General features: G+C 38.4%; 1 protein-coding gene across 1 annotated transcript in view; it reads right to left on the reverse strand.

Moving 5' to 3' along the window:
* Positions 1 to 24,304, reverse strand: part of LOC114351780 (laminin subunit alpha-1-like) — a 51,330-nt gene extending 27,026 nt beyond the window's left edge. Inside the window, exon 1 of the mRNA XM_028303100.1 lies at positions 24,003 to 24,304. Coding sequence (XP_028158901.1) covers positions 24,003 to 24,075 — 73 coding nt within the window. The 5' untranslated portion in view covers positions 24,076 to 24,304. The remainder of the gene's footprint in view (positions 1 to 24,002) is intronic.
* Between the last annotated feature and the right edge of the window lie 1,471 nt (positions 24,305 to 25,775).

Genomic DNA, 25,775 nt, shown 5'->3' on the forward strand with positions numbered 1-25,775 from the left:
CTGCGTAATTTGACTGAACTCCATGCATCATGTCATCAGACCATCAGTGAAAAAATCGCCTTTTTTATTTGGCAATATTTCGACATTAACAGATTTTTATTNTTTACAGCCATTATTAAATAATCCGTTTTGGGAAGGGCATGTCGAGTTCGCTCGTTACCGCCGCCGTATTAGGCGCCGCTCGCGCCTTGGTGGACGGCTGCCTTTGTTTATTACAGGAGATACGTAATATTATGTATTTGGATGTTATGTAGGATGTATTCAATTACTCTCTTCAATACAATCTATGAGAAAATACCTATGTCTGTTAAGATTCTTGCGTCTTCTTTTGGAAGGTGTAATTACACATCATTCTTAGCATCATTAACATCATCATTATGTCAAGGCGGTTCAATATGCGATGATTGAATTTTTATTACGTTTGTTGTTTGATCAGGAACTGAAACATGGTCGTTTAAGTTACAATACAGTATTTTGACTAAGGTGTAGAGTTTGTGAAGTGAGTGAAGTTAGAAGCTTGGCTCTAATAATAAGGTAAATAAATGATAAGGTCTGATATTTTTTTAATGCGAGGTATGGTCGCATCTTGGCTACATTTAACATGAAAGTGTTTGTGACGAGATGATTTATTAACAAATTCGTATAAAAGTCGGTATAATTTAATTGGAATTTAAAAACAGTTGCTAAATAAAGCACTTTTCAAATGTGTTACGCTGTTTATACGATTAGAGAACACATTATTATAATCACAACCAAGCCACCATATTTAACTGTCCAGCAACACGATTCAATGTTTATATTTATCGGATTAAGATGTAGTAAATTAATGAGAAATCTCCATTTAAGGGTCATACAAATTATGTAAATCCAATTCAAGTCAACTGATTGCGGCAATCGGCTGGAATCGTACATATTTATAGTGGTTTATTGGATAAGCTCGTTCAGTTATAAATTAAGATATCAAGTTATCAACGCGCTCGAAGAATTCCAAATCATGGTGATTTTCAATGAAATATTTATGCCACCGTGGTAGAAGATTGTATGGCCACCAAAGGATAACTGGTAAACTGGCCACCAAAGGTTCTCGAGCGCATACTGATACTGCTGCACCACTTTAGGCTGCTGCACTATTGTTAGATGGGGGAGGGGATTTAGATTAAGGACTCTACGTCAAAAACCAACAATGGTAAAGATAAAAGCTGGAATAATATGATTGCAAGAACATGTTTGCCATTTATATCAGTCTTATTAAGTAGGTAAAATACACAAAGCTTAGTAGTATTGAATCACACGGACAAGAGGAATTGCAGTGCGCCGTTCTCAGGAACATACCAACAACATTCCCGGAATATTCCCATATGTGGGAAAATTGGGCAACATTATTGGGGATGCTCGCTCATGGCTTGGTACTTGGGAGATCGGCACATCTCTACCTGCAAGCGTCAACAAGCGGTGTTGAAAAACCTTAAGGGTGCACGCTTGCCGTGGGCACAAGATACATCGTTGATCGGCTTGGTCGAGCCAACCGGATCAATTAATAGCACCTCAGCGGTGTGCCTAGGGTTGCCAACGTTTTATAAAGTGGAAAAAAAAGATCCTTCAGTTAAAATACAGTTAAAAACATAAAAATTGCATCAAGTATTTACGAGTATAACCCCATCAAATGTCACAGTGTTTCGTATAAAGTATCTGCAAAATATAATGCACCTACTTGCCTACCTATTTCGATTATTTTCAAAATGGCCGATTCTACACTAACGCTATTATTAATTATAGTTCAAATAAATAATAAACAGTTTTTATGTCTTACGCATCAAACAGAGAACGGGCAGCAGCGCTCTCTGAAAAACATCAATCTTTTAAACTGCGATCTCCAACCCGCCTGCCAAGCGTGGCAAAACTCTCCATTATAGTGGAGGAGGCTCATGGTCCAACAGTGGACTGTAAAGGGCTGTTGATGATGATGTCTTATGGGTGACAATTTGTAGTTCTTTGGGAAAAACAGTTTCGGCAACCCTCTACCTCATTCGAGCCTTATGACCGCTCTGCTCGTCGCGAACACCTTAGCGCGCGCGCACCCTTAATGGCGGCCAAGTACAGAATTATGGCGCCCTAAACTACCTCCGCCCGCGGCTCCTGTCGCTACTGACGTCTTGTTTGGGACCTGTGCCCTATAATTACTAGGCCGCCCAAACTTTATGAAGCTGTGAGGCGTCACTTTCGGAAAAAATAAAGCTATTTTTGTTGGTTTGAGGCGCGAGATCGGCAGGTGGAAGATAGTGGAGCACTTTATTATGCGCTCGACTCATAATATTTTGAAGTTTATAGCTTTTATTTACTGTCAGCGCTATAAGTGTTGTAATTGATCTGCCTGTAAAATGCTAGTGTAGTGGTAAACGAAGGTTGCTTCGTATTAAAATAAAATGTTGTATGAGTAAGTAGTAAATATTGTCTAATTTATTTATAATAATTTAGATTCAATATTATCTACTGCATTAGCATATTATCCAAATATTATTAAGGTGTCCCGCCGCGATAATAGCGTCCCCCAAAGTAGCCGCCCGTGCCCATAAAACTCCATGGTTGGTTTGTCCGTCGATTTGTCCGGCTTTTTATGTTGTATTGTTTCTATGGCTTTTTAGACACGTCTCTAAAGTGCCTATTTCGATAATCGATTAACGATTATAAAGATAGCCGAGCCGGTATAATGGATATTGCATAATAAAGTGACGAGAGTCGAACTTAAGGCGCAGGCCGTGCTAGAGAAGAGCTTCGTTATTTATTAGCCTGTACTTATTATGAAACGGTAAGTACCTACTCAAAAAGGACACTACCTTCACCAGATCGAAGGTCACAGGAAGCACCTGGATGCGGGCAGCGCAGAACCTATCGTCAAGGAAACTTTTGGAGAGGCATTTGTCCATTAGTAGACATCATTTGGCTGAAACGACCGAACAAACTCAATAACGAATCTAATCTCAAGAAGATTCAGGATTGTGTTGAAAAAATTGAAATTCTACCAATCTGCCAGTTAGTGGTTCGCGTCCCGAACTATAAACTCCTGGGGCACATTCCACCGTCGACAAAATGATTGGTTGATGAGCACCAGTATTCTTAGGCAAAGTAATTGTCAAACTATTTACATGACGTGTGTAACTGTTGAAAAGGTGACCACTGACATAATCTCTTTATGCCCATCTCAGAGTGTCCACAGCCTTAGCGTCAGGGCACCGGGCATCAGTGCATTCTCCGAAGGTGTCTGCTCCTCAAACCAGCGTCCCGCCCCCCGATACCATCGGTGGCGATGAGAGATACCGCGCATTACCGCGTAAGCGATACTTTGACCGGAACCGGTCGGTATGATACCAAGTTACAGCCATTGGGGATCGATTACAACACTAAATCAATAACATTAGTACCTAGAGGTTGTACATGGGACGTATGTGCACCTGTTTATAGATATCTGGTTGTCCAAAATAGCATCGACATTTTGCACCGTCCAGTTCAATTATAGACAACGTTGTGGATCATAAAGTCTTGACAACAGGATGCAGAAGAAGTTAACTTTATGTAACTAAATTGAAGTAAAAAGTACTTGAATGAAATGCTTGACCACAGGGAAGGAGACCAAGTCACAAACCGACGGAAATGTAACTTTTAACTGTTCATTAACGTCAACACTAACTAACCGCACAGTAAGTGTGGAGCATTAAAATAACTAACATCTCTGTAGAAGCGAACGACCTCTTACGTCACCAGTGAATCATGACCTTGTTCCCGATGCATGCAGTGCTAGAAAGACATAATAAGTTCAAGTTTAATGCATTTTCTATTACGGAGGATAGTGAGTCACTGTCAGTGGCACGCCAACCATAGTTTCTCGATTGTAGATCGAACAGTCGTAAAATTTTACGAGCGATACACTATTTTATTAGGCTCTGTCCACTCATGACCAGAAAGAAAGCCTGGTTTAATGCTGACATGGATACTCAATACACTACCATGCAGGCATGACCTCTGACTGGGACATAACATTTTGAGTTTGATCCAAGTACAAGTGATCAGTTAGAACTCTATGGTCTTGTATTTAGACAGTAGAGCTCTCTATCTTTGGGTTTTAGGGTCAATTGAAAGGCAGGTTTCACAAATTGAAAACAGCGAGCTACTAGGTATTGCACCTTCTTGAAAAAACTTTTTGTAAAAAGCTGAAGCTTTGAGTTCTTGAGTGGCGACCACGAGCTGGAAGACGTAGCGTGGGCAGGCCTCCCACTAGGTGGACCGACGATCTGGTGAAGGTCGCGGGAAGTACCTGGATGCAAGCGGCGCAGGACCGGTCTTTGTGGAAATGGGGGAGGCCTTTGTCCAGCAGTGGACGTCTTTCGGCTGAAACGAACGAACGAACGAACGAAAAAGCTGAAGCTGACTATCATGAGGATGTCCTTTCAAATAAATCTATCCACAATAAGCTTCTTGTCTAATGACGAATCACCGCGTTGATTTCATCTAATTTTACGACGCCCGCCACAAAGCGGCGCTATAAATTTTCTACTCTTACAAGATACAACTATTATACGACTAACACATTACTCATTCTGAAACGTAAGATTTGTTGCCTAAGGTTGATATTCCCTTGATGTGCGCACTCGTTAATCTAAAGAAAACCTAGTGGTGACAGAGAGACGTACAAAATGTTTAATTACTTTTTCTCTTATTGTTGGCCGGCGCGAAGATTTTATCTTTGTTATTAGTGTGTCGTGATTTATTTTGAAAAATAATATCGTAAATATTAACGTTATCCGTTACTTATTTATCTAGTGGGCCGGTAGTGAGCCAGCCAAGTTCGGAGAAAGTTTCGTTAATTTAAGGGCTAGTTTTGTCACTAATGATATTATTATTTTGTAACTTACCTACACTTACTTGCTTTACATAACGTTGCCTTTATCTGATAGCGATAAGGTTGCAGCTAAACGGGCACGTTTAAATGTACTACAACATTGTATTTTACCAGTTTTATTTAACTCTACAAATCGTCGTTGTTGATAAAACACACCCATATAAAAACGCTTACGATTTTACAGCTGGTGTTACTTCAGGAAAGATATTTTACTCTACCGACCCTATATTTCATGGAGTTAATTGATAATTAACTAAATGCTTGACAACTTAACGAGTGACACTTTAAAGTTAACGAGTTGATTACACTAAGTAAAAATTTGTTCAAAGAAAGGTGTACCCAAATTGCATTAAAGTGACATTTTTTTTTAAAATAGTCTGTTTTTTCAATTAAATTGTTGGTTTAACAAAACTATAGCCGAAATGATTATTATGCAACAAAGATCTGGTTCCAAAAGTTAATTCTTTAATATCGCAACAACTTTGCGTGGTAATTTATTAAGATTTGTGTTACAAAACAGGCGGAATCCAGTCGTAACTGGATTAGGGCGGATTAGTACGGGGCTGTGTAGACGGGACGCGAAGGAAACCCCGCAAACTGACAGTTAAATCTGACAGTGACTGAGCTCGGCTCTATCGGTCTTCATATTTTTTCAGAACCTTTGACCTCCCAAGGTACAACAGGGATCCAAGATACAACAGGCTTAGACAAATCCAATGAGTAATAGACTAGTCAGTGGTTAAAGTTTGTCCCCGTTATCTGGCAAATAGTGAAGTCAAAAAACATTTATGTGCACCAATCGTAATATTCTAGAAAGAAATGAATCGTTGCATTGTGAATTCTGAAGTACCAGACAAAGACTTCAGCCGGAGGCGTCTCTCAGCACTCGTGAACTCGTGACAATTTAGAAAACTATACTTCCTTCGATCCATCCTTGCCCTCGCGGCGTTTTATCCGAANCATCCGAATAGGAATTAGATCTTGTAGTAATTTCCGCTCTTTCAGTTCAAAACTTGCCTTGATTTTTAAGAGTGCTCTGTAAATAAAGTACACCTTTGCCACCTTAACGTGTAACCAAAACTAAAAGAACAACAATATCAGGTAATTTTGGTAATGAGCTTGCACCGGCCGGTGACCACACGCAGCCCGCACGACCGTGCGATCTGTTTGCTCGCTAAACATTCGCCGGTTTTCGGGTTTGGTGCAAGGTAGAACCGAATGGAAACCAAAATGAACGAGATGTAACGAAAGATCACAATTAGGTAGACAAATGGGTGTAGAGAACGGCATTGTCACAAAGATAATACAGTTAAACGTGGCTTTTCTAGCACAAAGCTAACATAGTCAAATTTGCCACTGATGACTGATCGTTCATAGAGTTTGATAATTATTAACTGTTACACAAATAAACTTTATTTATCGTTAGGTACGTTATGTATGCTTAAGCGCAAGTGCACTTAAAACATGGAATTAAAGACTCAGATTCTTTTGTCTTTTATTCGTAGATTAGGCGGAATTAATCGTACGATACTGATACTACTGGAATATTTTCAGAAAGAGAACATTAACAAACAATATATCGTTCAAGCACGGTAATAATATCATACAGTCTTGTGTCGATAAGCCTCAGGCCATGGGAATTGAGGGGTCAAAAATTACAGTTAGGAATAGAATGCAACAACATTAATTTCCGTTCCACCGCAACAGGTATCAACTGCGTAATTAGTGTTAAGATATTTTGAAATTCCAGGTGATAAATTGGGTACTTACAATACAATGTGAAAAGAAACGTTCATTCTTCATAATAAGCTTACCTATGCAACAAGCACATTTGTTACATTGAACTTGATTGCCTAATTGCGTTCGAAATTAACCTACGTTACTGGCATAAAATCAATTGTTTGATTTATAAACTAAACCTGTCTTTGTATCATGGTCAAAATTATACATAAATAGGCTAACAACATACAGTTTCATTAAATTTCAAAGTTGTCAAAGAACGTCGTCCCAAGAAACCTAAAAGAATTCCGATTCTGCGTCTCGACCAGTACTATGCGCGTGCGCACTCCCTCGCACAGGCCGCGCGGCCATACACAATGTATGGAGATTACACACTCGGGCGCAGCGGGAAAACGCGGCCTCCAGCCAATTAGGAGCTGCAGGAACGCTGAGATAATTGGGGTGGGGGGCTATTCTGGAGATCGAACTACTAAAGAGTGATAGAGAAAGAAACCTATGAGATGTTGTCATTCTGGTTCGTAGTGGTATTTGATTATTTTACACATGCATTTGTGCATGTGTAAAATAAGTACCAATGTACTTTTAATAAAGCCGAAATATTTGTATCTTCTCTTCTTAGTCGGGCACTCTTGTCAGAGTGGTCGTGGTTGCGCTGACGAGGTACATGGTGGGGTGATGTCATCTCCGAGGGTAGCTCTCCTGGCGATGATCTCCTGGATAGACGCCATCACGAAGGCCACTGAGTCCACCATGGTCCAGTGTACTCGCGACGCCTCTAACCGTCAGAAATATTTGTGTACCTAATTATAATTTTTCTTATTCGTCAACAAGGAGAGCTTTTTATGAAATAAGAATTTCAGTCAATTAAAATAGAGAAACACGACAACGCGACATTTTTACATGACTCATTTGGATCTTCGTTGCAAGCAACCGTACAATTTAGAGTCCTACAAGAAAAGACGTGTCGATGTACAAAATGAGCGATTCCAGAATAGTTCGTCGTCCCAACCGGTTCCGCGGCCAGTCGCTCCTGACGGACGGGCGCTAACATAATGAGCTTGTAACGTGCGCGATATTCGCTTGTTTATCATAACGCATTCGGCGTAATTGTTTACTAACACACTGGCGGAGGTGCGAAGTTTAAGTTTAACAAGACTTTCCCTGATTGAATTTTAATTTACACGCGTTTTGNTTTGTGTCGATAAGCCTCAGGCCATGGGAATTGAGGGGTAAAAAATTACAGTGAGGAATAGAATGCAACAACATTAATTTCGGTTCTACCGCAACAGGTATCAACTGTGTAATTAGTGTTAAGACATTTTGAAATTCCAGGTGGTAAATTGGTTACTTACAATACAATGTAAAAAGAAACGTTCTTCTTCATAATAAGCTTATGTAAGCACATTTGTTACATTTAGGGCTGATTTTTCAATCATCGGATAACTTTTAACTGAAGAATAATTTTGGCACATTGACAGTTTTAGTATGAGAAATATGTCAAATGACAAGTTTATTCTTCAGATAAAAGATATCTAACGATTGAAAAATTGGCCCTTAATTTAATTGCCTAATTGCTTTACTATTAAATACGAAATGAACCTACGTTACTGCTATTTGATTTATAAACTAAACCTGTCTTTGTATCATGGTCAAAATTATACATAAATAGGCCAACAACATACAGTTTCATTAAATTTCAAAGATGTCAAAGAACGTTCGTCCCAAGAAACCTCAAAGAATTCCTATTCTGCGTCTCGACCAGTGCCTTGCGCGTGCGCACTCCCTCGCACAGGCCGCGCGGCCATACAAAATGTATGGAGATTATACACTCGGGCGCAGCGGGAAAACGCGGCCTCCAGCCAATTAGGAGCTGTAGGGAACGCTGAGATAATTGGGTTGGGGAGCTATTCTGGAGATCGAGCTACTAAAGAGTGATAGAGAAAGAAACCTATGAGATGTTGTCATTCTGTAAGGTGATTCGTGGTATTTGGGGTCAGTTAATGGTCTTGTATGATTAGGCAAATAATGTTTTAAACAGCACTAAACATTGTCTTCAGAAGAATGAGTTTCCATTCTACACAGTGGCAGTGGTAGGCGGCATGTGTAAAAATAAGCACATACTTTTAATGAAGACAATATTTGTCTTATTATAATTTTTCATAATCGTTAACAAGGTGAGTTTATGAAATAAGAATTTCAATCAATTAAAATAGAGAAACACGAGTCTTAACGCGACATTTTTATATGACTCATTTGGATCTTCGTTGCAACCGTACAATTTAGAGTCCTACAAGAAAAGACGTGTCGATGTACAAAATGAGCGATTCCAGAATAGTTCGTTGTCCCAACCGGTTCCGCGGCCAGTCGCTCCTGACGGACGGGCGCTAACATAATGTGCTTGTAACGTGCGCGATATTCGCTTGTTTATCATAACGCATTCGGCGTAATTGTTTACTAACACATTGGCGGAGGTGCGAAGTTAATGCTGTTTAAGTTTAACAAGACTTTCCCTGATTGAATTTTAATTTACATGCGTTTTGCGAGCGATTTCGCCGCAAATATTATTGGCATCTTAACAGCTAGGCAGGTAATGCTACTGGAATGCAATTTGTGCCCAAACCCTGCACGAATGAAGAACTATTAACACAAAAAAAGATGCTAGACAGGAAGGTACACTACATTTCGTCTGTTATATTACAATATAGATTGTTAAAACTACTTCAATTTACTGTCTGGTTTACCTAAGAGAACTTAGAAAATGATGCAAGTAATATTTAACAATATCTTTTCGACTATTACATCCATACCATGGCTATCAAGAGCTATCATAAAATTGAAACCATAGCCAATAGAGATGTTAAATTATGTAGAGCTTAGAGAGTTTGCAGGAAACAATGTGGTTTCCATTGTCTTATTTGTGCTGACAACTGATGAAGCCATTCATGCAACAAACAAAGCAGATTTCAAGTTATGTTTCTCAAAAGCTTGAAAACGTCTCTACTTGAGTTCCCAACGCGACAGCCAGTCTGTCAGCCATTGTAGAGCTAATAATAACGCCGTCAAACGGGAACAGTGATTCACTGTCACTATTCTCACTGCTTCGATTTGGGACGGATTCACTTTTGGCACAATTACGAGTGTTTTTAATTTCGTTACTCGAACGTAGAGAGTTCAGTCACACTGCAATCTGTTTGACACAGGCTTTTGGCGTAGAGATACGATACACGCGACTAGAGGACGTCTTTTAACTTTCATTAGAGACAGTGCAAAGGTAATTAGACAATTTCAAGCAAAAAGGTAGCAGGGAAGCGCTGGACGCAGGCCGCTACCAATCGATCAACATGGAAAGCATTGGGGGAGGCCTATGTTCAGCAGTGGACGTCCTGTGGCTGAAATGATGATGATGATGATGAAGCAGAAATAGGTTAATGAAAATCAGCGCTTTTAAGCACTCTATCTAACTATTGACTTCTTCGAAATACAACTAACGCTCATCACTGCCTTGCATTTAATTGCGATGTCTGGCGGTCGGCGCTATGTCACCTTTTTCTTCAATTTACGTTTTATTTTACCAATGTAATGTATAATGTTATATACGAGATTATGGTCTGTATTGCGAAAAAGGGTGCTTACTGCTTAGTGACAGTGAGAATTTCTAGCGTTGCGTCTTCTCAGCACTGGCCCATTTATTGTCCTAAAGCAGTGGTAGGGTTAATACTGGGACGTGTAAAAGTGCTTTTTAAAAGCTTACTTGCAAAAATAAAATGAGTTTTATGAGTTTTTTTATCATATTGTCGTGACGTTATTGTAGCGTGGCCTTTTATTATTTTATTAATATGTAGTTGCTGCCAAATTTATAATGAAAAATTGAATGTAATTTATTCATATTAAAATGAATTCTGTACTTAGATGTTGTAAGAAGTGGCAAACAGTAGACACAAGGATTTATCAACAAGACAAGAAGTGCTAATGATTACGCAGAACTATTAAAACAGAATGCAGTTGACCCATATTGTAGAAGCTAGTAAATGTAAAAGTTAGGCTTTTTGTATTTATAATGTTAATGTTAATTAATATCTTCTTAGTTAAAGGAGAAGAGGTTTTAATAACTACTTAAAAACGTTTCTAAAATGTGGAGTAAGCTGTAATTAATTGTACGAGCAATAGGTGCTTTTTTTCTAACAAAAGTGTATACCTAGTCTGATAATTAAATTATGCTTTAGAAATAAACTCGATGCACAATCACGACAAATCATGGTGATATTAATTAAATAAAGTTCTTTTCACATTAACGGATTTAATAATTATAGGAAATAGAGCTTCCGGTAGAGTCAAATTGTCATGTATTTAAAATATGATTTCCTTTAACTAATTGAATTACTAATAAACGAACATAAATGTCAAATAAGCATAATCCTGTTTTGTAGGCCAGCGATATTATATGGTCATTAAATTCGCAAGTAACTATTTTATCTGAAAATATATTTTCTAACGTCGCGAGGGTAAGTGACCGGTGATTCAACAGTGTGCGCTGTTCCTAACGCGCGCATCTCCTGACCGACGGCCGTTCTATTTTGAGCCCTGCTGGCATTTGCGTAAAGTTCGCAATGGGTCGGCAATGGACGCGATTTAGAATCTTCTGTGGTGGGTGGTCTGACAGCTCTATATCGGTGCCGGCGTCCCTCCCCCCTTCGTGTAAGTCTCTCGTACTATTTGTTCCCCCTACTTTCGGTCCATTGAGCAACCGGAGACAGCGGAACATTAGACTGCAGGTTTCGGGCAAATAATAAAATTATAATCTTTAATGATTTCATAGGTGAAGTTTTCGAACTAGGCGAACCAAGAAGGCGAAGATTTCGAACTTTATTTTCAGACTTTTCTATTGCTATTTTCACAAACTTTATTTTACTTTTAGGGCATCAGTATTGCAACTCTATTTTGAACGTCTCTACCACAATAATCCGCTGTTATTACAAACGTCCAATTCGCAACCTCAAATCGAAGTAATAAAACCCGCAACTTATGGACAGATTCGTCCAACAATCGCTGTTACTTCCTAGAATTACTTTAAAGCCGGATACACACGAGTGACTTTTAAATTCGAAAATAATACTTTCAGAATGAATGACAAAATGTCACAATAGATGATTACACTCGAATAGTTTTTGAAATCCGACAGGACTTTTGGGTTTTACAATTCATTGATCGATCGAAGAAGCCACAACCAATATCTTTCGACCACAATCACCGACCACAAAGGGAAAGGTGTGAAGTAAAAAAAATAAGCTGTTGTGATTACATTTTATACTACACTTATGTTTTGTGTGAATCAGTGTTTTATTGCTCTATTTTATTTACAAGGACATTTTCGAGATGTATAGAGACTTTTTTACTTAACTTTTGGATTGTTTGAGTGAAACGAAGAAACGTAGGTACTTAATTTTCACCTTTATCATTAAGTGATATGATACTTGAAATCTGCTGAATGTGTTCTGTTCTATCTTATTATGTAACATGTAATGTACCACATTCAGCAAACAATTTTCAGCTTCAGTTGATCTAAGAGTTCTAGAGCTACTTTTTTCTCGTCCTCAGTTGAGGAGAGGGCTAATCTTACAAAATAAAATGTTTACTTTTCTGAAAGAAAAACATTAGTTTGTACAAAAACATCTTCGTGTGCCCTCTGCCTAGGCTTGCTTGGGCATATGCGCCTGCGCGTGAGGCTGGCATTCCAATAACGATGCCGTTACAATAATCTGTCCCACTCCTCCAGATTCCATTTGTGTCCCGCTGGACATGTTAAGACAACTTGTCTGTCACGATACTATTAGGGACACTGGCCCTAGCTAAACATTGTAGGATCTTGAATATGGTATAAAAATTAGTGATACTATTTTAACAGGCATAAAAAGTTCATATTTTTTGGTCCTTAGAAAAAGCGAATATGGATAAAAAATATGGTGGTATTAATATTCCCACTGCCTTAAAATATTCATCAAAATGTAACTAAACCTTAATCCTGTAAGATATAGGGTCATTGTGTAAGATGTTGCGTTGGCATAAAATGTAAGTAAATTGATTAAAAAAAAGGGAAATCCATTAACATTAACCATTACAAACTCTTGATGCACGATCTGTAAATGCCAGATCGAGCTCACACGAAATCGAATATCACCTTTTAACGTTGAATCGAGCCAAATTACGGCGCATTGATTTCAGTTCGGCTAGCACAAAAAACTTTCGAGTACGAATCGTTTGCGTATTCGAATCGCCATCAAAAGATTTAGAGGAAAACTACAACAGCGCCCTTGTGTTGCGCCTTGCGAAGTTTTTAAAGAAATCAATATATTGACTGTGGCTTCGCAATACATATTTGATAACATTATGTATGTCCGTAAACATATACATTTATTTACTAAGAAAAGTGACGTCCACTCATTTAACACGAGACACAAGAATAAACTTGCTGTTCCATCATTTAGGTTGCATAAGATAGGTAATTCATTCTTGGGGAAATGNGAATTTGGTCGAATACGCAAACGATTCGAATACGAAAGTTGTTCATGCTAGAGGTACTGTTCGGACGTCCATCGCGTCGAGCGCTGCGCCCGCGCATTACGGCTGACAGCTGCTCTTATTGCTGCGAAATATCAGCTGTAAGCGATATCGCATAACTGTCGCCTGTGGATTGACAGAAACCGGCGGGAATCAAACCTGTAGTGTTAATAAATAACGGGGCCGCTTGTAAAACGATGTTGTTAGTAAAGTAGCTTGGTAGATCACCTTTGAGAGTAGTGTAAGATCATAATCATCATTATCAGCAGGAAGTCATTGCTGGACCTAAGTTCTTAGTCTAAAGCTCCTACTTAGTCAGGAGAATCTGATATACTAAAAGATTCTATGCTATTGCGTAAAAAAATGCGTAAAGGACAAAGGTGTAAATTACGTTATACATTTTGAATAATAAAAAACTAACTTTAGTGTGAAATTGCCACACTTTTCAATTAAAAATCAAATAGTTTTTCTAAGAATGGCTTTCGAAAAGAAATGGAATTCCGAAAAGGGTTCACATACCTGCCAAAAGTCATTAAGATCAATTTTTTGCTACTTCAAATGATGATGATGACTGACCATTTATTCGGACGACTCAAAAGTGCCTCATAATAATTCTTATCAACCATCCCAATCAAACCCAAATATTGTCAATGTCATTTTTGATCTGCACTCTGCAATAAATGCAGAAAAGTCACGTGACTTAGCGCCGGTCATTGACCTAATAGATAAGTAATCACCTGAGAATGGACATCAGATATGCTCACATCTAGCGAGCAGGTACCAGGTAGGCTCGGCCATCCCTTGCCTAATCGCGTGAAACAAACCTTCCACGAAGGGTCTACCTGCCCGCGCCCGGTACCAGACACGCTATCGACACCTGAAGCACGACTGTCGCTGTCAAAGTTGACAAAGCCCATAGCAATAAGGGCGATTTTATCAGCGGTCATTAAACTACTCGTCATGTCACACGTTTCATAATAAAGTAGTACCTTTCAATGAGTGATGCCGTTAGAGGTAGTAAAGGTAATACAATACACATTTTTGGCACCTCAAATATAGTTCAAACAATACTCAATGACAATTTAACCATGAATAGTTGATTTTTTGTCGTTAAATATTTTTGAATTGAGCAAGAGTAATAAGCTTTGGTATCGCTCTTGTAAAAACATCCTTTTGAAGTTAAACTGATTCGTTCATGAGTAACACTTTTAGTAGTTAGTAGTTAAATATACTTATTCATTATGTATGTGCCCACGAATTCTGTGTACTTTACCAAGTACAAGTATTTATTCTGTGTCTTTACTAAGTATAGTCCGGAGAGCTCGACAGCAGTAACTCAATTTAATTCTTATAACTGCAAGCCACAATGCAATAAAACAGAACAATTGTATGTGGAGTAATCACTCACTGTCATATTATTGTGGTGTCATTTTTATCTCCCGCGGACCGCGTTATAAATACCGCCACGCTCGGCGCAGACGCATCCACCTAGGGCCGCTTGCTTACAATCAAATAAAATAATTTGGCTAAATCTTTCATTCATTACTTATTTTGTGTAATAATCAGTGGTCCTGACTGACTGGTCTAGTCCTGGCCGATCTCTCAACCAAAATGGGAAAAATACATAATTTTTAACCGACTTCAACAAAAGGAGGTTCTAATGTGTGATTTTTTTCTGTTTCTCAAATAAGTACTACGTTTGAACTAATCAAAGCCTTAAGTCATTGAACGCCGAGACGCTAGACACAATGGAAATTGTATTGTTCGAGGCTCACCGGTGAGCCGCGTGGCGTCCAACGTGTTAAGCTTAGCTTTTTTATGTGTAGTAGATAATTGGACAATTCAGAATGAGACACGATATAAATACAATCACACCCTAAAAGCACACACAGTCATGAAACTCCACCAAGTTTCTTACTTTCCACTCTCATAACTTCTTTACACACTCAGTATCGCCAGCCCTACAGGCTGCGCACGCGCCGCTAAACTGTTTATGTACTGTCCACCGCATTCACTCAATCCGGCAACACGTGCTGCAGCCGCGGAATAATCGCTCGTGGTACGATCACCATGTGTTCCGTTTTACTGGACCATTCGGTTAAGGAAGCCAGATTTTCGGAATTAATGTTGCCTTTGCGTCTTTGACATAGGTTTAATTAGGGGAAGTAAATGGTTTGCGATACGATAAGAAAACTTCTGTAAAAACCGTAGAATATGAATCAGAATCAGAATCAGAATCATCATTTATTTGCTATAAATGTGGTACAGGAGATGGATACAGTTAATGGTTAGGTCTCACAATTAGTCATTTCTGACATGCAAATATTAAATTAATTAATTATTAAACATTTCAACAAATTCCAATATTATCAATGTAAGATGTCAATATAAATGTCAATAGTAGATACTCAATGTCAAAATTCAAAAATTGTCGATGTCAAAGATTCACCAAGCATAATTCAATATAGATGACCCACGCTGAACTGTCCCACCAAACTCAATGACAGGGGGGCGCTACCATCGTTCAACTATATGGTTTCCAACATGGCAAAAATCTGAACCAGCGATCCGGTATTGACGGTGGCGCCCCACTGTCAATGTCATCGACAGGACAGTCCAGTATTTTGGAACTATAACGATTACATACATAATTGCAAATGTCATCTNTTATATTTTTTAAGGATATAATTTAAATTAATACACACAAAATTCATTGAAATCCACAAAAGAAGTAATTTAAATAAATTAATACTTTTAACGCCTCCCGTAGTCAGGTACACGTCCATCTTTGTCACTCAACACAGCACCGACTGAACGCCATTGAAAGTTTTTGTATGAAAAATAGCAAATATATCGAACCGTACGATCGATCGGAAGCGTCTTGGCGCGATAAAATTGATTTACCAATTCACTAGATTTTTTCAAAGTCGAACGCACTTTCGTATTATTCTGTGCTGAAAGGGTTATACATTTTGAATAATAAAAAACTAACTTTAGTGTGAAATTGCCACACTTTTCAATTAAAAATCAAATAGTTTTTCTAAGAATGGCTTTCGAAAAGAAATGAAATTCCGAAAAGGGTTCACATACCTGCCAAAAGTCATTAAGATCAATTTTTTGCTACTTCGAATGATGATGATGACTGATCATTTATTCGGACGACTCAAAAGTGCCTCATAATAATTCTTATCAACCATCGTAAGCAACCCCAAATATTGTCAATGTCATTTTTGGTCTGCACTCTAAAATAAATGCAGAAAAGTCACGTGACTTAGCGCCGGTCATTGACCTAATAGATAAGTAATCACCTGAGAATGGACATCAGACATGTTCACATCTAGCGAGCAGGTACCAGGTATGCTCGGCCATCCCTTGCCTAATCGCGTGAAACAAACCTTCCACGAAGGGTCTACCTGCCCACGCCCGGTACCAAACACGCTATCGACACCTGTAGTACGACTGTCGCTGTCAAAGTTGACAAAGCCCATAGCAATAAGGGCGATTTTATCAGCGGTCATTAAACTACTCGTCATGTCACACGTTTCATAATAAAGTAGTACCTTTCAATGAGTGATGCCGTTAGAGGTAGTAAAGGTAATACAATACACATTTTTGGCACCTCAAAATATAGTTCAAACAATACTCAATGACAATTTAACCATGAATAGTTGATTTTTTGTCGTTAAATATTTTTGAATTGAGCAAGAGTAATAAGCTTTGGTGACGCTCTTGTTACTAAAAAATCGTTTTAAAGTTAAACTGATTCGTTCATAAGTAACAGTTTTGGTTAGTTAAATAAAATTCATTCTAAGCCCACGTATTCTGTGTACTTTACCAAGTACAAGTATTTATTCTATAGAGAGTATAGTCTGGAGAAGTCGACAGTAGTAACTCAATTTAATTCTTAGAAGTCCAAGCCATAATAAAACAGAGCAATTGTACGTGGAGTAATCACTCACTGTCATATTGTGGTGTCATTTTTATCTCCCGCGGACCGCGTTATAAATACCGCCACGCTCGGCGCAGGCGCATCCACCTAGGGCCCTTACAATAGAATTAAATAATTTGACAAAATCTTTCATTCATTATTTTGTGTAATAATCAGTGGCCCTGACTGACTGGTCTAGTCCCTATCAACCAAAATGGGAAAAACACACTATTTTTAACCGACTTCAACAAAAGGAGGAGGTTCTCATGTGTGATTTATTTTCTGTTTCTCAAATAAGTACTACGTTTGAACCAATCAAAGCCTTAAGCTTAGCTTTTTTATGTGTAGTAGATAATTGGACATTTCAGAATGAGACACGATATAAATACAATCACACTCTAAAACAGTGGTTCTTAACCGGTGGTCCGCGGACCACTGGTGGTCCTTGGAGGCATTCCAAGTGGTCCACGAAGTGCACGCCTTGGTCAAAACCACTTTTAACTGATTTTTGCAGTCAAACTGGTTTACTTTTGACCGATTATGATTATGAAGTGATCCCTGATAAGACAGAAATTTGGTAAAATGGTCCCTCATGACTTAAAGGTTAAGAACCACTGCTCTAAAAGCACACGAAGTCATGAAACTCCACCAAGTTTCTTACTTTCCACTCTCATAACTTCTTTACAAAGTGAGTATCGCCAGCCCTACAGGCTGCGCACGCGCCGCTAAACAGTTTATGTACTGTCCACCGCATTCACTCAATCCGGCAACACGTGCTGCAGCCGCGGAATAATCGCTCGTGGTGCGATCACATGTGTTCCGTTTTACTGGACCATTCGGTTAAGGAAGCCAGATTTTCGGAATTAATGTTGCCTTTGCGTCTTTGACATAGGTTTAGTTAGGGGAAGTAAATGGTTTGCGATACGATAAGGAAACTTCTGTAAAAACTGTAGAATATGTCTCAATCAAGGTCTCCCTCGGTGTCCCTCTCAATTCCAGTAGGAAGTAGAGTTCCCACTTTCTTATAAGGTTGAAATTAAGACAGCAGATTTGGTTTTACAGAACTATTACAATTTTTTTTAAAGATCCTTAGGCTCAACATTTACATGTCGCAACTTTTACTTCGGCCATTCTCAGATGAGCAAGATTTTGCGTGTCCGGGCTGTTAAATCGTTAAAAATTACAAAATAGAGACATGCAAGTATTTTTATATGTTACTTAACAACCCTATCCAGTTGTGCATTAAATCATAGGCCTCTATTTTAAGTATTTGTGACTAAATTAATTTCATGAACCTCTGTTCTCTAATTACCGTTACGCGTCCGCACACCGACTTAAGTTTAAAAGTTGGCTGTAATTTTTATGTCGTATAGATTTGGTTTACCTACTCCAATCAACATTTTAAAGAGTATAAAAGATTGTCTCATGCATAGCAAAATATCAATTCAATAGAACCATTATGTAAATAATTAGAATTAAAAAACTGCTTGTCCGAGCGAAAGTCCTAATTCCCGTGACGTTTTCTGTTATTTGACACATCATTCACGCGCGCGGCGCGAGCCATTAGTTAGTTCTATGACCTGTTAGCAAATAGATGTCTATTGCGTTGGCGTACCGTCGATGAATTGCGTAAGAGTATAATTACCATATCTTTGGTTTTCAATTTTTCTATTTACCATGTCCTTATTTTTATACTAGATTTTTGAAGGTAGATTTACATTGTTAATTTAAATAGAAACGGTACTCTGGCCTCCATACGTTGTAGTAAGACAGTATTTGCAAACCCTGCAGATTTTGGAAATGTTGAAGAAAAACTATCGTTTTATAATTTACATGTACTAATTACCATATATTTATAATCACCGTTGTATGAAATTATTACCTACAAATTGCACTCACGATCGAATAAGTATGATGATAAAATACCTAGACTTTCGCATAACAACCTTACGGACTTTTCTTCCAATCTGACATCAAAATTTTGAAAAGCTTTCGTTAGAGTAACCTCGAAATAGATTCGATTTCATGACGAATGTTCAGCTTCAGTTGCTGCATGGTTGTTGAATGTTAGAGTATATTTTAACCCCTAAGGAAATCCCACGAAAAGAAGTTAGCTGGAGGGAAATCGGGGCTTCCTGATGGCCAGGAGATGACGTCACCCCTATGTGAAACATGTCTCGTACCAGATATTAAATTTTACTATTAATATCATTGATATTAACATGTTAAATCATTAATTTTCTAATATAATACCATTAAAATCTATCCAAATCACCTTTGCCCTAAGAAGATGAGATTGTCCTCCAGTAACACCTACCTGGCGTGATCACATTAAGAACAAAAGGGAACAAATGAACAGACAATGGGCCTTTTTAAGACGAGAGTGTATAGGCACTTTGTACCATCCTAGACTGCATCCTACCTGCTTTCTTATGCAAAGAAAAAACTTCGTGATATGCAATGGATACTGGGCAGAAGAAGCTTGGAGAACAAACTATATACAAATGCATCCTAAAACCCATGTAGACATAAATAGCATCGACTTAGCCTCGCAAATGTAGAAATATTTTAACGTTTTCAAAATAATGTATTAAAAATCTTGAGCTGTGCACCTTGGTTTACATACAAAGTCCACTAAAGTGATACCAAACGTCAAAGAGGTTGTAGAAAATTCATGCAAAGCTTACAAACAAAGACTAGTGAAATCTACTTGCTGCAGCCCTTCTCAATTCTGAGAACTCTACATTCAGGCTCAGGAGAAAGCGAATAGCATCAATCTGTAAACTTATTGTAAAAGAATCGAGGTGACAAATCATGGGATATGCAGACCTGAAACTGTCATTATTACAAATTCAATATAATCTGATAATGGGTGATAAAGAGAAAAAAACACTAATATCATTTATAAATTTTTCGATATATGCATATCCTTAAAGTCAAATTTGTGAGACCTCCTAACCCATTATCTGTATCCATCGTTTGTACCACATTTGAAGCAAATAAATGATGATTCAGACTTTGATTCAGCTAAATGCTCTCATTTGAAATGTGACACGAAGCCCCTTCTTGCTGAAACTAAGTGTTCCGGTTATAGCCTCGATTCTTGCAGTATACTGAAAAAATCTTGATACAATAAATAATAGAAATTAGTGTTTTTCTTTTTTCAAAGTGTTATTAAGAGTACCTACAGCGTTTTTTATGACGCTATATATTTGTGTACAATTTATCTAAGCAAGATGTTGTTTTTTTGCTATTTTACATAGCTTTTCTAATTACCGTTATATTAAGTATTAGCCTTATCTAATTACCGTGACCATAACATTTTTGGATCTCATTTACGCGAAAACCGCTTTGAATAATTTGACGCCTTTACGATTGTTAAATTCGTACTTTTCATGTGTTTTATATTTAAATGAGTTTCAGTCAATTAAGCCAAATTTCAAAAATGAAATGGTAATTAGGCTGAGAACGCCTAATCGTGAGAATGACCGACTTGCTCTACCACCAACCGATTAGAAAAAATAACGCTCATTCCAGCCAACTTTGTCAGCGTTTTATAACAATACATAAACGTAGATTAAAATCTCACTAGCACAACGGCTTATTGTTATGATGGAATGTCAAGCAAACAGAAAACGCAGTACCTACTTGTACTAAAATTCAAATCAAATCAAATCATTTATTTACATTTCCGTAAAAAAATGAGTGACCATACTTGTTAAATACAGTGCAGTGCAGCTTTGAAAATGGAGTTCGGTGCTAAGTTAAATAATAAATAATGAGTATCTATCAGCCCTAGTCCTGCAGCTGTCTGTGTCGGCAGCAGCGTCCAGGCGAGCTAAATTTAGCCCCGGGGTGCGTATCCCTCGTTTGTCGGAATCACGCCAGACGACGGGATGACAGAGGTGGGTAAACAAATGCTATTCCGATTCCTTCGTGTTTTTTATTTACTTTTACCTAGCTATCAATAATTGTCTATTACAGAATCTGTATAAGCGCACTAGACTCGTGGACAGTTTAATAGACACTTGAGATTTCTTCTTTAGACGAATTACTTACGAGAAAATAAGATGGTTTAACAAATGTCATGCATTTGTAGTTTTACCGTTATGCGGTTGTAGTTAATTCATTCATGTAATCGAAGCCGGTTTTTAACACAAAATAAACCACTATAAAACAAACAAAAATAAACAAAATGAAACGGAAACTAAAACCAAATTCGTGATGTGTGTTTGACGAATTAATGAATCCAATATGTTTACAAACACCGCGGTAATTGAATCCAGGCCCGCTGCGTTAGGCCTGATGTCCAATGAAGTGCAATAGCCATACTTATTTTGAAACAGTTGTCATACAATAAATACTTTAATGTCTTAGAGCTTAGATACACTGCCAGTTTGTACCTCAGTCATACTATAGTACAGCGGTTCCCGAATGGTGGTCCGCGGAACCCTGGGGTTCCGTGGAAAGGCCGCAAGGATTCCGTAAAAAATATTATCCCACGTTTCGTGACCGACGTTGTTCGCTCGCACCGACTTGTTTACGCACAAGGGAAGGGCAGGGCGTGCGGGCGGAGTAGTACGGGGGTTCCGCTAGGAAAAGTATAATCAATTAGGGTTCCTTGGCAAAACAAAATTGGGAAACCCTGCTATAGTATACGGATTATATCCGACTGAAGTCTTTTATTTTTTAGTGCAGAACTGTAACAGAAGTCAGTGAGCCGCGGCACAGAGAGTATAACAAGTGACATATTATTTCACACGCAAATTGCTTCGCATCGCTTTTCTTCCAGTGGTAATTTTATGACTGAGATATCAATATAAATGTATTATAAAATACACGTCTATGACGCTCTTACCCCTCTCCCATATCGCATGAAATAGCTTCACATTGCCTGACTCATAGTGGTGAGCCAGTGAGTTGACCGGGAAGCGAGGGCATCGAGTGATGACATCACGTTTCGGATGCGTATATCGCATGGAATAGCGTCACATAGACTAGCTTATCGTATAGAGCCAGCTTGAAGAGCCAGTGAGCTGACCGGGAAGCGAGGGTATCGAGTGACGTCATCACGTTTCGGATGCGTATATCGCATGACATAGCGTCACATAGCCTAGCTAACAGTATGAAGCCGACATGAGGAGCCAGTGAGCTGACCGGGAAGCGAGGGTATCGAGTGACGTCATCACGCTTCGGATGCGTATATCGTATGCCATAGCGTCACATAGCCTAGCTTACAGTGTGGAGCTAGCTTGAAGAGCCAGTGAGCTGACCGGGAAGCGAGGGTATCGAGTGACGGCATCCCGTTTCGGATGCGTATATCGCATGCCATAGCGTCACATAGCCTAGCTTACAGTATGAAGCCAGCTTGAGGAGCCAGTGAGCTGACCGGGAAGCGAGGGTATCGAGTGACGTCATCACGTTTGATGCGTATTATCGCATGACATAGCGTCACATAGCATAGCTTACAGTGTGGAGCTAGCTTGAAGAGCCAGTGAGCTGACCGGGAAGCGAAGGTATCGAGTGACAACATCACGTTTCGGCGCATTCTTCGCATCGATCTCTTCCAGGAATGCGCCGGACGACTTACGACTTTGCGGGCAAATAGGTAGTTATTCCAGTTGTGGACATTTGAATAAAATATAATTTTAGTTGGTTAAGTAATGATTATGTTTGAGAGATAAGCATTAATGCAAGTCTTAATAACTATCTGAATATAATTAAATCTACTTGAGCATGCCCAAGTTAAGTAATATTGCCTAGGTTCAATTAATGTCTAAGTTAACCCATGGCTTTGTGAAAAGTTTTATCTTCGTAAAACATTTTATTATCAGTGAGGAAAAACTATTTTACAGAAGCGTGTTAGCTCAGATCATCCCTTCTATGATCAGAGCGTGTTAGGTAACTTATTTCTTTAGTTTAGACTTTAGACAACCCATCAAAATAATTCTGAGGCTCGACCAAACTTTTTGTCTTGATTACATCATTACTAAAACAAAAACCGCGCTATCTTCCGTAATTTAAGTTAGGCAAGTAGATACTCAGGTAAATGGTAGGTAGGCACCTGGCTGCCAATCACGCGGGTCTGAATCACGCAACTTGGCGCGCACAATCAGCCGCTCCAAATATGGCCAAGTCCTCGCCAAGCGACCAGCTAGACTAAACGCTATAATCACTGTACTACGTGACTAATTTAAATAAGAACTGTTGCGAGATCTTGATTAGTTTTCTAGAATATGTAATTTATACCCCTTGGCAATAAACGTTGGCTCACAAATTGGTAGGAGGTAGGTAAGTACCTTAATAAAGGCTGTTCTCCCTTCCTGTAATCTGAATCGCTTGTCACAGAAGGAAACTCCATACATAAAGTACTAACTACCTAATCTTCCTTCCATGCAAACATTTCAAACTTACTTTTTTTCTTTAGATTTTCTTGTGAGTTAGGTAGGTAGGATATGAAAATAAAAAAAGCTCTAACCAGAGACCAGATCGTTACAATGAACTGCGTATCGTATTAAGTAGGTAGTGGTAGGTTAGGTAGGTACCTACTAGATATTTAGACTCTAAAGTTAAGTAGGTACCTAGGCCTTCTTGATTCGGAAATCCTGGAATATTGTTGGCATATTATTTATGTTATTTATGTGCTATTAGGCTAGGGGTTTAAAATTTCCTTACCTACCTACATAATTAGCGATTGATTGGCGGCCCCTTGTTGGCCTAATAATGCCATTTGATTATAGGACCACACAAAAGATAAAAACGTACAAACGTAGGTACTTTATAAAGTAAGTAGTATTGTCATTAAAAAGAAAGAAGGTAGGCAGGTAAAGGGGTAAACAACCATCATCAAATAGTACTCCAGATTTAGTAGGAATGAAAACTTACCAGGTTTATGATGCCGATGCTTCTTCTTCCCGGCGACGGCAGCCGCCACCATCAACAGCACCCACCACCTCATCCTGCCACCATCACACCGCACCACGCATCACAACAAACAACAAACCAACACAAAAGCCGCGATCGCACTAAAAACTTCTTGTAAAACACCAACACACGCCTGTCAAAATTTCAAATAACGAACACAATTCTAAATTCAAACACAAAAACAATTGAATGTCACACGCTACTTTTTATCAGTTAGGTACGCGAAAATTAGATCGACTCGAACTTTTGGAGGCAAACGACACGCAACCCCGACGACGGTCTAGCGGCAACTGCCGAAGTGCCGAACAACTAAACGAGCTTTGAGTCGACCGGCAGAGCTTGCAACAAAAAGCTTTAGAACAAAAAGCTGTAACTTAACCCGCAATCATCGCCGAGTCGCACTAAAGTAGATTTAATTGCATTGATAATTTTGTAATTACATTTGGATTTTGGATTGGAGGGTAACTGAAAATTATTTCTACAGTGTTTTGTTACATCAAAAAGTATTGCCGCTTCAAACCTCAAAAGGTTCGTAGCGGCGAAAGCTCGAAACAACTGCTGAAAACATCAAAGCTTTACTTGCGAGTACGTAGTTCTGCTGGCAACTAACAGATGGCGCTGTAACAAGTTTATTACAGAGCAGAGATATTTTTATTTTTGAAGTTTTTAAAAATTAAACACATCACCCGAACTTTTCATAAAAATGTTGCTATTGTATATTATTTTTCTGAAAATAAATTATTTTAATATTAAATTAATAAATCATTTAAAAAGGTATGTATAAAAACTTGGACCATTTTTTGGGCTATTAGTAGTTTATTTATAATAATACGGTTTCATAATAAGTATGAGTTTAGTCCCTGAAGTTTATAATTAGGTCATGTTGGTGACCTAATTTTAATAAAATTTATCATAAGCTAATTAAAACCTTCATACATGCAAAATGGCTTACCCACACCTGAAAATTGTAATAAATCTTCATGCATGTGGTACAGAATCCTCGGAAGTGGCTTAGCGAGTGTCCCTGCCGTGTACATTAATCAGTTCGGGCGGGACACATCAATCAATCCTGGAGACAACTGCTGGCGCAGGGAGGGAAAATAAACTTGCCTACGCCGCGTGTTGTACCCATCCATAGATAACTGTTGTTTAATATTGATGTAGTCAATAGGTTAACGCATTTTTAACCGACTTAGGTATATTGAAAAAAAAATTTTAGAATGGGCTACCATTTCGTTATAGCCTGACCAGGAACATAAAAACCCTGGCATAGAGGCGCTTCAATTACATTTGATAGTGCAACACTGAGTACAGTCGTACATGTGTTAAATTAATAGGCTAAATTTATGTATCAGGATTACGGGCTAATTTGATATTTTCATAAATGAACGAAAAATATTATTAAAGGTAACCTGGTTTAAATAAATTAAATGAAACCATCAATCGAGCTAGTAGGATTTATTTTATTATTCATCAATAATCAAATTCAGAACTTGAATATTCAACTGCAATGTCTCCTCATGAACGCTTCAAACTCGGTACTTCTTTCCCAATTCCATAAAATTCAAAACTTAGAAAGTAACAAAAAACTTTAAAATGGGTAGTTGAAACAGACTNCTTCGACAAATACATTAACACACCGTGAACCACTTTTCTTTCACGACTATAAAAATATTTTAGCAATTTATTTCACAAAATCAATTGCACACATTTAAAACAAAGTTTGTTTACACT

Source organism: Ostrinia furnacalis, unplaced genomic scaffold, assembly GCF_004193835.3.
Source record: "Ostrinia furnacalis isolate ACB-3 unplaced genomic scaffold, ASM419383v2 OfSCF1176, whole genome shotgun sequence".
Classification (NCBI taxonomy): Eukaryota; Metazoa; Arthropoda; class Insecta; order Lepidoptera; family Crambidae; genus Ostrinia; species Ostrinia furnacalis.